Source organism: Musa acuminata, chromosome BXJ3-8 (genome assembly GCF_036884655.1).
Source record: "Musa acuminata AAA Group cultivar baxijiao chromosome BXJ3-8, Cavendish_Baxijiao_AAA, whole genome shotgun sequence".
NCBI lineage: Eukaryota > Viridiplantae > Streptophyta > Magnoliopsida > Zingiberales > Musaceae > Musa > Musa acuminata.
This window is the reverse complement of record NC_088356.1, coordinates 51,369,474-51,385,234: the sequence shown is the minus strand read 5'-3', so window position 1 is coordinate 51,385,234 and position 15,761 is coordinate 51,369,474. Positions and strand designations below refer to the sequence as shown.

The following is a 15,761-nucleotide window of genomic DNA, read 5'->3' as shown; positions in this document are numbered from 1 at the left end:
TTAGTTGTGTGAAGGAAGGAAGGAAGAGAGCAGCATCCTCGTGGTTCAATATGGCGAGCTTACCACCACTGAAACTAGCAGTCCTGTGCCTGTTGCTTGCACTCACCGGAAGACTGCGTGCCGAACCATCATGCATCGCAGTCTACTGGGGCCAAAACGGCTACGAGGGAGGCTTACGAGACGCCTGTGCCACCGGCTACTACAAGTACGTCCTCGTAGCCTTCCTCAACCAGTTCGGCAACGGCCAGATTCCACAGATGAACCTCGCCGGCCACTGTGACCCCAACAGCGGCAGCTGCACTTTCCTGAGCAGCGACATCATCTCGTGCCAGCAGGACTACAACGTCAAGGTGATGCTCTCCCTGGGCGGTGCCATCGGCAAGTACAGCCTGGCGTCCAAGGAGGATGCCAAGGAGGTCGCCACCTACATCTGGAACAATTTCTTGGGCGGCTCTTCCTCCAACCGGCCCCTAGGGAACGCCGTGTTGGACGGCGTAGACTTGGACATCGAACTAGGGGGTGCCGCTCACTACGACGATCTTGTTCGCTACTTGAAGGCCTACAGCACGGCGGAGAAGAAAGTTTACTTGAGCGCGGCTCCGCAGTGCGTCTTCCCAGACGCACACCTTCAACCTGCGATCGACACCGGCCTCTTGGACTACCTGTGGGTGCAGTTCTACAACAACTACTGCGGGTACTACCCCGGCAACGAGGACATCTTTGCACGGACATGGAACCAGTGGGTTTCCGCAAACGTAGGCAAGGTGTTCCTCGGACTCCCTGCTTCTCCACAGGCGGCTGGAAATGGCTTCGTCACACCCGACGATGTCATAAAACGCATTATTCCCATCGTCAAGCGCTCAGAGAAGTATGGAGGAATTATGCTATGGAACAGATACTATGACGTTATCAATGCCTTCAGTCCTCGAGTAAAGAACTTTGTGTGTCCCAATGACTTATCCTTCGCCTTGTCCATGAGGATTAAGCAGTTGACGATGATCTGAACTATGTCAGTGATCTAGTCTACTTGTGAACCGGGACTACGTAAGCAACTAGGATGTTTCCTAAGTACTACGTGTGGTGTTCTCCATCAGTAAAATAAAGATCGTGACATCCTCACTATGTTCTCCATCAATAAAAGAAGCCTTTGACGATGATCTGAACTATGTCAGCGAACTATTCTACTTCCTTGTGAACCCGGGAGGATGTCTCCTATGTACTCGTGTGGTGTTCTTCATCAATAAAACAAAGATGGTGAAATCCTCATCATAACTAATATTGTTTGATCACATTTTTCATCCGCCTTCAGACCAACATTTTCTTTTATTTCACATCATTTAGTTTCATTATTAATGATTGTGCTTTTATAGATCTCGAGACATGTCATGTTATACATCTCAGAAACTTAATGTCTAACTCTATTAGTCTATTACGTATTTGCAGTTGATAAAACAGAATTTTCCTTCAAACCTAAATCTTCAGGCAGAAAATTGACAAGACAGCAGACTGCCTTCTCTTTGTTATTATAAGGAGACAGTAAACAGAAACAAAATAATCTGCAAAAGATGGATTCAAGGAAGTGAAACCATTGTTTATGCATGATAAGAACAAAAAGGTAAGGAATCACTTAACCAGGTCAAATAATAATGCCTTCGCATGGTCCTCTCAAGCATATTGCACAAATGCTGCAAGATCTGAACCTTGCTTTAGCCAAACAGTCGCTGTATCACAATCTCTGACGAGGTCGGTACAGACCGATAATGAAACACAGGTAATATCATCTTGTGTAAAACCACGTAATAGTTCTAATCATTTGTTATGAAATGATGTAGTTTATATTTTTTTATCAACCCGTGTGAAGAATTATATAAGATGCCTTCCAGGTGGAAAAAATCGAACTCCCATGGTATTATTTTTTTCATCAAGCCTAAGATCGGAAGGAGTTTCCAACCTAATTGCCTCCACACCTAAATTATTAAACCGGGAAAGACAAATACGGTGATAAACAGTCAAAAAATAATCCCCAAGTAACTATGTTAAAAGTGAGACAAATCGTAGAGGGACAATTGAGGGGTGAAATATTCTGTGGGGAGGTAGCCTTAATCATCTTTAACAGTCTATTTTCGTATTTATGTCCATATAGGTAATAGTGAAAGAGGCCCCTCATAATTATCTGCTTTAGACTTATATCCACATAAGTAGACTATAAGGGCAGGTCTCGTCTCCCTTGTCCAAGCTTGATCATCATACATATACCAAATGTCTGATAATAATTGATCACCGATATTCCCCTATCGTTTGTCCCTCCCGAAGATGCACACTTCAGGAATTCTTCAAAAGAGTTTTTTTTAAATGTAGCTATCATCTTATCTAACAAGTAGGGAGAGGAGCCATCAAAATATCTATTTCAAGTAATAAAGCATATGATCAATCTATTCGGTCCACCAAGAGACCAACTACGAACAAAGGAAGCTTACTCTTAACTGACTTATTTAAGAGTCAAGGCATGCTCCTCTCCTGCTTGTCATCGAGACAGGCTATGGAGGAGTCGAGGTGAGCATCTCTTCTCTTTGTTGTCGAGGGACTCACGTCGGGCGATGGGTCTACTGTAGGACCACCCAAGGATCTCATAGATCTATAGAGATGGTATTGGGGAGTCATCTCCATCACTGATCTGCCCCTCCTCTTTCGCTCATGTCGAGGCGTGCTCCTTTGTTAAGGGTCTATGGGATTGCCTAGGGCCCTTCCCAGTTTAGCGCTAGTTTACCCCAGGATCGAATTAGGTCATTGACTTCAACTTTTTGAAACACTATGTCCCCCAATCTGACTCCCCGAGGGAGAATACCTTGGTTGTAGAGCTTGGTCACTGTTTTTTTTATATCTTAATGTCCTTAAGTGTGCTTATACTCTGACCTCACTAATTAAGTCAAGTTCGACCTGAAGTCTTTTTTCAAAGATTTTCTCATCAAAATTCTCAACTCAAGATGTTGAAAAGACTATCTGAGTGATAGGATAGCCTTAGTGCTAAATGGTAAATTGAATGGTGACTCTCTGAACTCGATCTTATGACAAAACTTCTTGAATTTCACATTGTTAAATTGTGTTCCATTGTCGATAATTATGACTCTTCCGATTCTAAAGCAAGTGATGATATACTTTCATATGAATCTCTCGACCTACTTCTCAATGATCGACACCAATGAGTTAGCCTCTACCCACTTTGTAAAATAATCAATCCGACGATGAGAAACCTTCGTTGGCCCGAGGCTAGTGGAAAGGGTCCGAGAATATCCATATCCCTTTGAGTGAAGGGCTATCCGTAATCGATCGGACTTAAAGGGACTACTTATTGATGTTGTATCCATGTGAAGCTTTATCATCAATAACATTTTTTGCGACATGCCTCGTGCACTCTTGAGATGTTGGCACTACATTAGGATAGGGAATATTGATAAGCATCGACGGCAATGGAGTTGGGGACTATGACTGAACTGATGGTATCACTTATTGAGCCAACTAAGGCAAAAGTGGATTGATAGCCTATATCATGTATGTTAACATCTATATTTGTTGAGTGGGGTTTAAGAATACATCGATGGAGATGAGTAGGTGGCTCAGAGTCATCCCCAGGGGCTAGATACTTTGGTCATTGAATAGGTGCTAGTATCTCATTAGTGTTTGTGCCAATGTGAAGTTATTGATATGCAGAAAGGGTGATTGTTATCTTCTGCAAGTGAAAATACAATGGATCAAGACAAAGATTATTTACTCAAGTATTCATTAAGAGGATCGACGAACAAATATTCCTATGATATTGGGCTCTCTTTTTAGTATTGAAAATATTATAGGAAGATATTATTGACCACCAAGTTAGCCCTACGCGGTTCTAAACTTAGTTGTAGTGCAGAAAAAAAAGGGCAAGCTAATTGCAATATTGCGAGACCAAATGCGGCGTCTTTATCTAAAATTTTCAACATATCGAAGAATATTATGATTATATTTTTTTTAATTTTTAAATTTTTCCTGGTTTTTATACTTAGACCAAAATATCATGATTAAGATCAATAATAAAATGAATCGATTTAAATTTGAGTTCTTCCTATTTGAATGGTGTGACCCGTTTTTGATGATATGATTCCATTGTCCACATAAAGAAATACGCAAGACCAAATACGTCGTCTTTATCCAAATATGTTTGAATTATCACGCAAGAGATCAAAACCATCATAGAGCTATGAATGAAGTAACATCATAGTAACTTATTGTAATATCTTAAATCGAAATTTGGTATAAAGAAATAATTAGATTGATTACTATCAGTATATTATTATTAATTTCGAGTTAAGTATTTTGAGTCGGATCAAATCATGACATTTATTCCAATGCAATCATAGAATAGTTTTCATAATATTGGTTTTCTTATTATTTTTATTAATATATTTTAATGAGTATCATATTATCTTATAATTGAAAAGTCTTATATTTTTAAGTATATACGAGAATTCTAATGGAATACTATGCCTAGGAGACGTTTATATGGTATTTATTGCATGATAAAATAATTTTACTTCAAACTAGCCAAATAAATCTTGGCAATAATTGATAGGCTTGGAAGAGAACGAAAGCTAACATGGTAGTCTTATCAATCACATAATTTATATACCTAATCTTGTTAGGTTGTGCGTCTCACTAACTTATGATAAGATATATTAATATTTTAAAAACTTAATTAGATTTTGATTCAAGTTATCGATGAATAGAAAAGAGTATTAATCTTGTATATATAATGATACACTAACTTTATTTTCTTCATCACGTAGATCTAAGGTTTTTGATTCAATAATAACATCAAAAGGTATGTGATATTATTTGGATAAATAATATTTTTTTTATTTTTAATCCTGGGTTAATTGTATTCCTTAAGATAGTTTAATTTTATAAATCTAACAAAAAGATATAACTAAATTTGATTATTACAAGTTGTCATCCATTTCATAGAGCGGTTTTGGAATCGAATGGCGATGTTATGTTGTTAGCTGAGATGGAGGAAGACGACGACGATGACAAGAAGCACCTTTGTTGAGTAATAATTTAGAGTCCTATTTTTATTCATCGCAAATTCCAAAATCCCAACATGCAGAGGGCGACGAGAAAGTCCGTCCAATTTCTTTGTGGTGGGGATTGCGTTGAAGATGATGGCAAGAAAAAAGAACCCATGCATCTCACGTTTTAATCAATGGTGGCAACTCCTAATTAATCCTCTCATAATAATTCAAAGAAAAAAAAACAAAAAAACTCACCTAATCCTCGACAATGCAAGAGCAATTTTTTTTTTATTTAAATAAATTTATTAATTTAAGAATATTTTCTATTGTGTAATAGATTATCAATAATATTTATTCGGTGAGTGTAAAATAAAATTAAATGTAAAAAAAAGGGAGAAAAATCAAATTGGATCAAAGATTATAAATCTTGACTAAAGATAATAAAAATTTATCAATCAAGAATATCATCAATAATGAAGATTATCTTCAAATCAAGTCAAGAAAATTGTTATTATATATTTGATTTGATGTTACTATAATTTTTTTTTATTTCTGTAATTTTTCTTTTATTTTTATACTTGAACAAAATATTGTAATTAATGAAAAATAAATCAATTTAAAATTGAGTTCTTCCTACGTGAATTGTGTGATGCATTATCCATGTGAGAGACTTTCATCCTAGGAGCGTTCTTCACGAAAGTGTTCTTCTTTAAGTCAAAACTAGCCACCTTATTATTATTATTATTATTATAATTATTTTATAGGATTATTATCTTTCTATTACTCTATTTTTTTGTTCCGTTATTATCAAGAAAAAAAAATGCTCTTACAAAAAGAAAAAAAGACAAAAAAAAAATAGCTCTCGGACACCATTAAGTGATAGTGTCTGAGTTTTAGGTAACATGACAACACTTTTAAGAATAAGAAGGTAACATTTGAGGTACATGCATGGGCTCGTGTACTTTGTTGGAGTACAATAATTGAGAGGCACCCAACACCAACTTCTTTATTTTTTTTATCTTCGAAATTGTCGATTATGAGATTGAATCACATCTTCACCAATTATCTTTTAATAAAAATAAAAATAAAAATAAAAAATCTCTATCTTTATCGTAAGATTATAAGATTGAATCATATCTTCACCGCTTATCTTTAAAAAAAAAAAGAAATTACCTTTTTTTTTCTCAAAATCCAAAATTCAAAAGAAAAAAAAATGTCCCCATGTCGTGTGTTCAATACTGATATCGTGTGTCGATATCCACCCTTCGCAAGATCCAAAATCCAAAATAATGACAAATGACTGTTCGATGATCATGATATTGGAATCATAGGACAAGATATTTAGACAGTGGAAACACATGCATGATCGTGTGCAGCAACAGGGGACAAGTCTCCTCCCTTATCCACTTCTCCTATATAAGAGAGTAGTATGCCATGGATTAGTTCTGTGAAGGAAGGAAGGAAGGAAGAGAGCAGCATCCTCGTGGTTCGATATGGCGAGCTTGCCACCACTGCAACTAGCAGTCCTGTGCCTGTTGCTTGCACTCACCGGAAGACTGCGTGCCGAACCATCATGCATCGCAGTCTACTGGGGCCAAAACGGCTTCGAGCTACGCTTACGAGAAGCCTGTGCCACCGGCTACTACAAGTACGTCCTCGTAGCCTTCCTCAACCAGTTCGGCAACGGCCGGATTCCACAGATGAACCTCGCCGGCCACTGTGACCCCAACAGCGGCGGCTGCACTTTCCTGAGCGGCGACATCATCTCGTGCCAGCAGGACCACAACGTCACGGTGATGCTCTCCCTGGGCGGTGCCAGAGGTAACTACAACCTGGTGTCCGAGGAGGATGCCAGGGAGGTCGCCACCTACATCTGGAACAATTTCTTGGGCGGTTCTTCCGCCAATCGACCCCTCGGGAACGCCGTCTTGGACGGAGTAGACTTGGACATCGAAAGTGGGGGTGCCGCTCACTACGACGATCTTGTTCGCTACTTGAAGGCCTACGATACGCCGGAGCGGAAAGTCTACTTGAGCGCGGCTCCGCAGTGCGTCTTCCCAGACGCACACGTTCAACCTGCGATCGACACCGGTCTCTTGGACTACCTGTGGGTGCAGTTCTACAACAACTACTGTCAGTACTCCCCCAGCAACGTTGACACCTTTGTTCACGTATGGAACCAGTGGGTTTCCGTAAACGTAAGCAAGGTGTTCCTCGGACTCCTTGCTTCACCTGATGCTGGAAGTGGCTACGTCGCACCTGATGACCTCATAAATAAAGTTCTTCCCCTCGTCAAGCCCTCAGAGAAGTACGGAGGAATTATGCTATGGAACAGATACTATGACCTGATCAATAACTATAGTGCTCGGGTGAAGGACTACGTGTGCCCTGATCGTCGTCTGTACTCCATCGCGTCTACTTTGTTGCCGTCGTCTGCCGTGTGAACTGGAACTGTGTGAGCGTCCAGTTATGATGCTGCGCCTGTGGTGTCCTCTAATAATACAATAAACACCTGCTGTGATTGCGCAATGATATGTCCCCATCTTATTATTTTCTCAAATAATAATAATAATAATAATAATAATAATAATAATAATAATAATAATAATAATAACAACCACGCATGATTATAATAACAAGGAACCTATTCTTACATCCTTCATTTGGACAATGAGTATAGATTTTCTACATATACCGACACGAGAGGATTAGTAGAATTCACGTTAAGACAATGATTTATACGTTCGGATTTCTTTTCATCTTTTATAATAACAACCACGCATGATTATAATAATCAACATAGTGACAATTGTTTATGCATGCATTAGTCCCTCCTATTGCACAGGTGCAAAGTAAACATAAGAACGACGTTGAAATATATTATGCATATGTGAATGAATTATCACGCAGGAGAACACATCCATCGTAGACCTGTGAATGATGAAACTTATTGTAACATCTTAATTTAGTCATTATCAACATCTTAATTTTTGAGTCAGATCAGAGTGTGACACTTAATTCCAATGCGATCGTAGAATAGTTCTCAGAATATTGGATTTTCTTATTATCTTTGTTATATAGCAGGCCTCAAATCTATAATGGTTTCACGAAGTCCAAGGCATGTGATTCAATAATAATATATGAATGTATGTGATATTATTCTCAACCAATGATATTTTTGAATTTAATCCTGAGTTAATTGAATTAATTTTATTAATCTAATTATATATATATATATATATAACTAAATTTGAATAATATAAGGTATCATCTATTTCAGAGAGCAGTTTTATAATCTAATGGCGATGTTACGTTTGTTAGCAGAGATGGAGAAAAATGACGACAATGGCAAGAAGATAACACCACAAAACAAACACGTGAAAATTAAGAGAAGAACCTTTGTTCAGCAATAATTTAGAGTCCTATTTCTATTATTCGCAATGTCCAAAATCCCAAGAAGAAGACACGAGAAAGCCCGCCCATTTCTTTCACACTAAGTTGCATTGCGTTGAAGATGATGGCAATAACAAAGAACCGGGTGCATCTCACGTTTTAATTAGTGGTGGCAACTCCCGATCCCTCCTCCCCATAGTTTTCCAAAGAAAACAAGAAAAGAAAACTCATCTAATCCTTGGTCTCTTGTTCGACACCATTAAGATAATTGATCAATCTAACTGATAAATGAATCGAGTTCTTCTCACTTTGTGTGTGAGTGGTGTTAGTTTGGCAAGTCCACATCGGGAAAACCAAGTTTATTTTCTCCTATTGCAACTATAAATAAGGGCTTGAGCATTGAAGTCAGATATATCACAAAAAAACCTAATTGTTTACTTTATGTTTTTCTTGTTCAATAGTTTTTGGTGTTTTATGACCTAGGAACATCTTCCTAAGGCATTTGTAATAGTCTTTTTATAGTAGTATTTTGTTCCTCCTTCGTCTATGGATGTAGGTTAATTAATCAAACTACGTAAATCTAGTTTATTTTAGCTGATGAGAATGTTGGAAATATTTTCTTTGCTACTAATGACAGGACGAGGTCTAAAACTGAATGGATTTTAGATTCGGGTTGTTCTTATCATATGTGTCCTAAGAGAGATTTGTTTTCCATATATGAATCTTGCAATGGTGGAATTGTTTTGATGGGCAATAATGCCGCGTGTGATGTTGTTGGTAAAGGCACAATTCGAATTAAAATGCATGATGGTATTGTGAGGACGCTAATTAATATTAGATATGTTCCTAATTAAAAAAATAATCTCATCTCTTTAGGTACCTTAGAAGCTCTTGGATGTAAATACGCAGCTGAATGTGGAGTTATAAAAGTTTCTAGAAGTGCCCTTGTTATTATGAAAGCTTGTAGGTATGGTAGTTTGTATATTTTGTAGGGAACTACTATTACAGGCTCGGTTGTAGTCTCGTCATCATCATTGTCTGATTCTGACATCACCAAATTATGGCATATGCATTTGGGTCATATGAGCAAAAAAGGTTTAAGCATATTAAGCAAAAGAGGTCTGCTTTGCGGACAGAGTACTGAACCACTGGATTTCTGTGAACATTGCATTTTTGGGAAGTAGAAAAGAGTCAGCTTCAATTCTCCGGCAGTTCACAAAATAAAATGTACTCTTGACTACATTCATTCAGACCTTTGGGGTTCAGCTCGTGTTCAGTCTAAGAGTGGTGCCAGGTATATGTTGACTTTCATTGACGATTATTCCATGAAAGTTTGAGTTTATTTTTTGAAGCATAAAAATGATGTTTTTCTAACCTTTAAACAATGGAAGACTTTGATTGAGAAGCAAACAGGTAAACAGATTAAGCGGCTTCGAACAGATAATGGCATGGAATTTTGTGAAGGTGACTTTGATGAATTCTGCAAAAATAAAGGAATTGTTCGGCATTGCACTGTTAGGATGACGTCTCAGCAAAATGGTGTGGCCGAACGTATGAATAGAACACTCTTGGAGAGAGCAAGATGTATGATCTCAAATGTAGGGTTGATAAAGGACTTTTGGGCAGAGACGATTAATATAGCCTGTTACGTTGTCAACAGCGCTCCTTCTACAGCATTTAACTTTAAAACTCCGGAGGAAGTTTGGTCAGGTACACCTGCTAATTACTCTGATTTAAAAATTTTTGGGTGTCCAGCATACATGCATGTAAATGAAGGAAAATTAGAGTCTCGAGCGAAAAAGTGTATTTTCCTTGGGTATGCTTCTGGGGTGAAAGGATATAGATTATGGTGTTCTGATCTCAAATCCCCAAAATTTATAATAAGTAGAGATGTTATTTTTAATGAATTGTCTATGTTATCTTCCAAAGATGAATCTACTATTTGTACATATGATAGTGCGCAGAAGTAGGTGGAGCTTGAGATTGGTAGTTCAGATTCTTTTAAGTCGAACTCTTCTACTCAAAGAATGCTAGTAGATGGTCCCGAGTCTACTGATGAAGATGATCTAGAGGAAGAGCAATATTCCATAGTCAAAGATAGACCACGGAGAGATACTCGACCACCACAAAGATATGCAAATTTGGTTGCATATGCTTTGTCTGTTGCAGAATAAACAAGTGAAGTTGGTGAGCCTACTACCTACTCAGATGCAGTTTCTTGTGATAATTCCGCTAAGTGGTTGATTACGATAAATGAAGAAATAGAATCTTTCCATCAGAATAGAACTTGGGATCTTGTGAAGCCGCCTTCGTGTAAGAAAATGCATACGAAGGACAATCCAACTGATATGCTTTCGAAGCCTCTTCCGGTTTACAAGTTCAAGCAGTGCTTGGACTTTGTTGGTGTTCATTATTGGTGATTGCCCGTTGGGGTTTTTATGAAGAAGGTGGAGCAAGTTTTGTTAGGACATGCCAAGGTGGAGATTTATTAGTTTGGCAAGTCCCACATAGTCCCACATCGGGAAAACCAAGCTTGTTATCTCCTATTGTAACTATAAATAAGGGCCTAAGCTTTGAAGTCAGATGCACCATAAGAAAATCTAATTGTTTGCTTTAGGCTTTTCTTATTCAATAGTTTCCGGTGTTTTATGGCCTAGGAACATCTTCCTAAAGCATTTGTAATAGTCTTTTTATAGTAATATTTTGCTCCTCCTTCGTAGGTTAATTTATCAAATTACCCTTTTGGTAAAATTTTATGGGCCAGCTCTAACAAATGGTGGGAGACCATTGCGCATGATATGATTTTATCATTTAAGAGATACAAGAAGGTTTAATTTTCCTGTTCGGAGTGTTCCCTTTGAGCCAGAGATATTTACTAATTTTATTATTATTATTATTATTATTATTATTATTATTATTATTATTATTATTATATTGTTGGACACAATTATATCTTTACGACTTTGAGGTAACATGATAACACTGAGAAGAAAAGGGTGACATCTTGAGGTGCATGCATGGGATACCAACTCTTTGTCCTTCGTTCAAATAATAGCCAGGTTCTCTACCTTCCCTCTCAAAGAGTCCAAAATCCAAAAGAAAACAAACGTGACTTCTCTCTGTTATCCTAATCAGCTTTGCAAGTCCTCTGTTCAATGCTGATCTCGTGTGTATATATCCACCCTTCCCAAGATCCAAAATCAAAACGATGACTGTTACTTACTGACTGTTCGATGTAGATGTTGGAATCAAAGGACAAGAGACTTGGACAATCGAACTATATGCATGCGCGCATGTACAGCAACAGGGGAGAGTCTCATCTTATCCACTTTTCCTATATAAGAGAGTAGCACGCCATGGGTTAGTTCTGCGAAGGAAGGAAGGAAGAGAGCAACATCCTCGTGGTTCAATATGGCGAGCTTATCACCACTGCTAGTAGCAGTCCTGTGCCTGTTACTTGCAATCACAGGAAGACTGCATGCTGAATCATGTATTGGAGTCTACTGGGGTCAAAATGGCAACGAGGGAAGCTTACGAGAAGCTTGTGCCACCGGCAACTACAAGTACGTCCTAATAGCCTTCCTCAACCAGTTCGGCAACGGCCAGATTCCACGGTTGAACCTCGCCGGCCACTGTGACCCCAACAGCGGCGGCTGCACTTTCCTGAGCAACGACATAATCTCATGCCAGCAGGACTACAACGTCACGGTGATGCTCTCCCTGGGCGGTGCCATCGGCAACTACCACCTGGTGTCCAAGGAGGATGCCAGGGATGTCGCCGCCTACATCTGGGACAATTTCTTGGGCGGCTCATCCCCCAACCGGCCCCTCGGGAACGCCGTGTTGGACGGGGTAGACTTCGACATCGAGGGAGGGAGCAGAGACCACTGGGACGACCTTGTTCGCTACTTGAAGGCCTACAGCACGCCAGGGCAGAAAGTTTACCTGAGCGCGGCAACACGCTGCTGCATGCCCGACTATTACCTTCAAACTGCAATCGACACCGGTCTCTTCGACTACCTGTGGGTGCAGTTCTGCGACATCTACTGCCAGTGCTCCCTCAGCGACGTTGACACCTTTTTTAGGATATGCGACCAGTGGGATTCCATGAACGTAAGCAAGGTGTTCCTCGGACTCACTGTTCATCGTGGAAATGACTGCGTCACACCTGAGGACCTCGTAAACATAGTTATTCCCATCATCAAACATTGCGATAAGTATGGAGGAATTATGCTGTGGAACCGATACTCTGACGCTATCACTAACTATAGCGCTCAGGTGAAGGACTACGTGTGTCCTGATCGTCGTCTGTACTCCACCGCGGCTACTTTGGTGGCGTCGTCTTCCGTGTGAACTGGAACTGTGTGCGCGTCCAGTTATGATGCTTCGCCGATGCGCAATGTGTGGTGTCCTCTAATAATACAATAAACACCTGCTGTGATTGCGTAATGATATGTCCCCATCTTAATATTTTCTCAAAGTATATACGCATGGTTATTTCCAATAATAATAACAACAACAATGCATGATTATAATAATAACGATTCGTGTCTTTAGGATTCTTCGAACCTTTTCTTAGATCCTTCATTTGGACAACGAGAATAGATTTTCTACCTATACCTACACGAAAGGATTGGAATTCACGTTAGGACAATGATTTATACCATCGGATTTCTTTTCATTTTTTTAATCATTCATTTAATATTTGATTAGATTTTTTTTATCAGTTTTACTATTATTTCTTTACCATTGCTCTAATAGTTTAACCACACTTCTCCCATGTTATATGGGCTTCATTATTTTGGTGTCATTCTGATACTTCAGATCCAATATATGTCTTTTCTTTGTGTTGCTTAACTTTAGCATATCCAATAAGTGTTATAAAGGACATTGATCTCAACACAGTGACAATAAGGGTTATATATATATATATATATATATATATATATATATATATATATATATATATATATGCGCATGAGAATTATCACTACCAGAGAGATCTTTATTATATTATTAGACAACACCACGTACACACAGTACATGGATGACCGTAGATCTCAGGAACACATACGACACACTCATACCATAGTAGCATACGTGCGCAGTTCAAACCTTGATGAAGGGCCTCACCCGCATGGACAAGAGGGAGGCCATACGATCGCGACACACATGGTTCTTTACCTGAGGACTGAAGCCATAGATAACGTCGTGGTATCTGCTCCATAGCATAATTCCTCCATACTTCTCTGAGCGCTTGACGATGGGAAGAACGCTATCTATGAGCTCGTCGGGTGTGACGAAGCCACTTCCAGCCGCCTGAGGAGAAGCAGGGAGGCCGAGGAACACCTTGCTTACGTTTGCGGAAACCCACTGGTTCCATATCGGTTCAAAGGTGACCGCGTTGCCGGAGGAGTACTGGCAGTAGTTGTTGTAGAACTGCACCCACAGGTAGTCGAAGAGACCCGTGTCGATCGCAGGTTGAAGGAAATAGTCGGGCATGGGGCACTGTGGAGCCGCGCTCAGGTGAACTTTCTGCTCCGTCGTGCTGTAGGCCTTCAAGTAGCGAGCAAGGTCGTCCCAGTGGTTTCTGCTCCCTCCCTCGATGTCGAAGTCTACGCCGTCCAACACGGCGTTCCCGAGGGGCCGGTTGGAGGAAGAGCCGCCCAAGAAACTGTTATAGATGTAGTGGGCGACCTCCCTGGCATCCTCCTTGGACACCAGGCGGTAGCTGCCGATGGCACCGCCCAGGGAGAGCATCACCTGGACATTGTAATCCCTCTGGCACGAGAGGATGTCGTTGCTCAGGAAAGTGCAGCCGCCGTTGTTGGGGTCACAGTGGCCGGCGAGGTTCATCTGTGGAATCTGGCCGTTGCCGAACTGGTTGAGGAAGGCTATGAGGACGTACTTGTAGTAGCCGGTGGCACAGGCTTCTCGTAAGCCTCCCTCGAAGCCGTTTTGGCCCCAGTAGACTGCAATGCATGGTTCGGCACGCAGTCTTCCGGCGAGTGCAAGTAGCAGGCACGCTGCTAGTAGCAGCGACAACGCTGGTGATCGGATCGCCATGGTGAACCAGGAGGCTGTTGGCAAGGCAAGCTTGGGATGGTGTGTCATGAACAAGGCCATGGCAGTCCCTTATATAGAAACACACAGATCAAATTGGTCCTCTATTCCTACACATACAATGCACTTGGATATCTCTAGAAAGAGCAAAGGTGGTAAGATATGGAATCAAGTTGACGGTTCACGTTCGTCCACCATTGCAAATAATATACAGTCTACAAAGAAATAGATATTAGTCCTTCGCTCAGTGGTAGATCGATAGATAAATTAGCAATGGTGGTAAGTAGCACCCACCCAAATCATACAAAGCGTCAAAACACATATGTCAGACAACAGGGAATAATTATTAGTGTTGCAGACCCGTCTTTAACTCGGACGACGACGACGACGACGAGAGGTCTCTAAAATGTGGTAGAAGAACATCGAAGCAATATGATAACACTGACAATAACAAATAGCATTAAAATCATGAAGCTATTTCCAATTATATATCTCAACCCAATGTTCCATGGACACCTCGAACAGCACCAAATGTTCTTGTGTTTGGTCCATCAAAAACACCATCGAGTCTCAACATATCGAGATTGACTGATTGATTGTTTCTTCATGATACTATAGAGGGAGGGTTAAAACAGCGAGATTTCTTTTTTTAGAACACAAAAGAATAGAAAGATAGAAATAAATAATAATAACCTAATAATAGAAAAAGAAATCATGTAATCGAGTGGTTTTAGCACCACACATCCCGAGAGTTGGATTTGGGACTCGCGAGTCGCCATCAAAACCACACCATCGAGTCTCAACAAGCATTACCAAGATCAAACGGATCATTGCCCAAAGGACCTCTGAGGTGTCACCACATACTCCGTCGGTTCTCAAAGAGCATTCCATGTCTTGACGCTTTGTTTGACTTACATTTCTTTGGCATATCTTGTGGGGCTCCACAAACTATCTATCTGTATAATATTTGCAATGGTGGACGAACGTCAACCGTCAACTTCGTTCCGAGCGCATGGCATGTGTAGGAACAGACGACCATATAAACCTATGCACGTCATAGTGTGTCTGTCGTTTCTTTACCTCCGTATAAGCGTTATTGTAGACCTCTTTTTCACGATAGGAGATGAGCACCGTTCTTTGATGAGTGTCGATCGAGTCGCACTTGTAGATCACTTAGAATCGCGTAGGTGTTCATGAGAACGTACGATGGATTTGTCTCATCATCGTTAGATGAGTCGGACTACAGCCCTATAAAGTCAC

At 40.1% G+C, this 15,761-nt stretch overlaps 4 protein-coding genes across 4 annotated transcripts; 3 read left to right on the top strand and 1 right to left on the bottom strand.

The window, feature by feature from the left end:
• LOC135644785 (hevamine-A-like) lies at window positions 1-1,157 on the top strand. Its single transcript, XM_065162698.1, has one exon. It carries the CDS (start codon window positions 51-53, stop codon window positions 1,002-1,004), a length of 954 nt encoding a protein of 317 aa, XP_065018770.1. The 5' UTR covers window positions 1-50; the 3' UTR covers window positions 1,005-1,157.
• Window positions 1,158-6,495: 5,338 nt separating this feature from the next.
• On the top strand, window positions 6,496-7,556 carry LOC135644560 (hevamine-A-like). The gene has a single exon (XM_065162243.1). It carries the CDS (start codon window positions 6,539-6,541, stop codon window positions 7,487-7,489), a length of 951 nt encoding a protein of 316 aa, XP_065018315.1. The 5' UTR covers window positions 6,496-6,538; the 3' UTR covers window positions 7,490-7,556.
• A 4,263-nt stretch (window positions 7,557-11,819) lies between these two features.
• Window positions 11,820-12,891, top strand: LOC103995652 (hevamine-A-like). Its single transcript, XM_065162691.1, has one exon. It carries the CDS (start codon window positions 11,850-11,852, stop codon window positions 12,789-12,791), a length of 942 nt encoding a protein of 313 aa, XP_065018763.1. The 5' UTR covers window positions 11,820-11,849; the 3' UTR covers window positions 12,792-12,891.
• A 531-nt stretch (window positions 12,892-13,422) lies between these two features.
• On the bottom strand, window positions 13,423-14,579 carry LOC135645321 (hevamine-A-like). Its single transcript, XM_065163589.1, has one exon. It carries the CDS (start codon window positions 14,562-14,564, stop codon window positions 13,548-13,550), a length of 1,017 nt encoding a protein of 338 aa, XP_065019661.1. The 5' UTR covers window positions 14,565-14,579; the 3' UTR covers window positions 13,423-13,547.
• Between the last annotated feature and the right edge of the window lie 1,182 nt (window positions 14,580-15,761).

Bases quoted from the DNA above. Each gene is read 5' to 3' on its own strand.
- LOC135644785 (XM_065162698.1), top strand. From the start codon at position 51: ATGGCGAGCTTACCACCACTGAAACTAGCAGTCCTGTGCCTGTTGCTT.
- LOC135644560 (XM_065162243.1), top strand. From the start codon at position 6,539: ATGGCGAGCTTGCCACCACTGCAACTAGCAGTCCTGTGCCTGTTGCTT.
- LOC103995652 (XM_065162691.1), top strand. From the start codon at position 11,850: ATGGCGAGCTTATCACCACTGCTAGTAGCAGTCCTGTGCCTGTTACTT.
- LOC135645321 (XM_065163589.1), bottom strand. From the start codon at position 14,564: ATGGCCTTGTTCATGACACACCATCCCAAGCTTGCCTTGCCAACAGCC.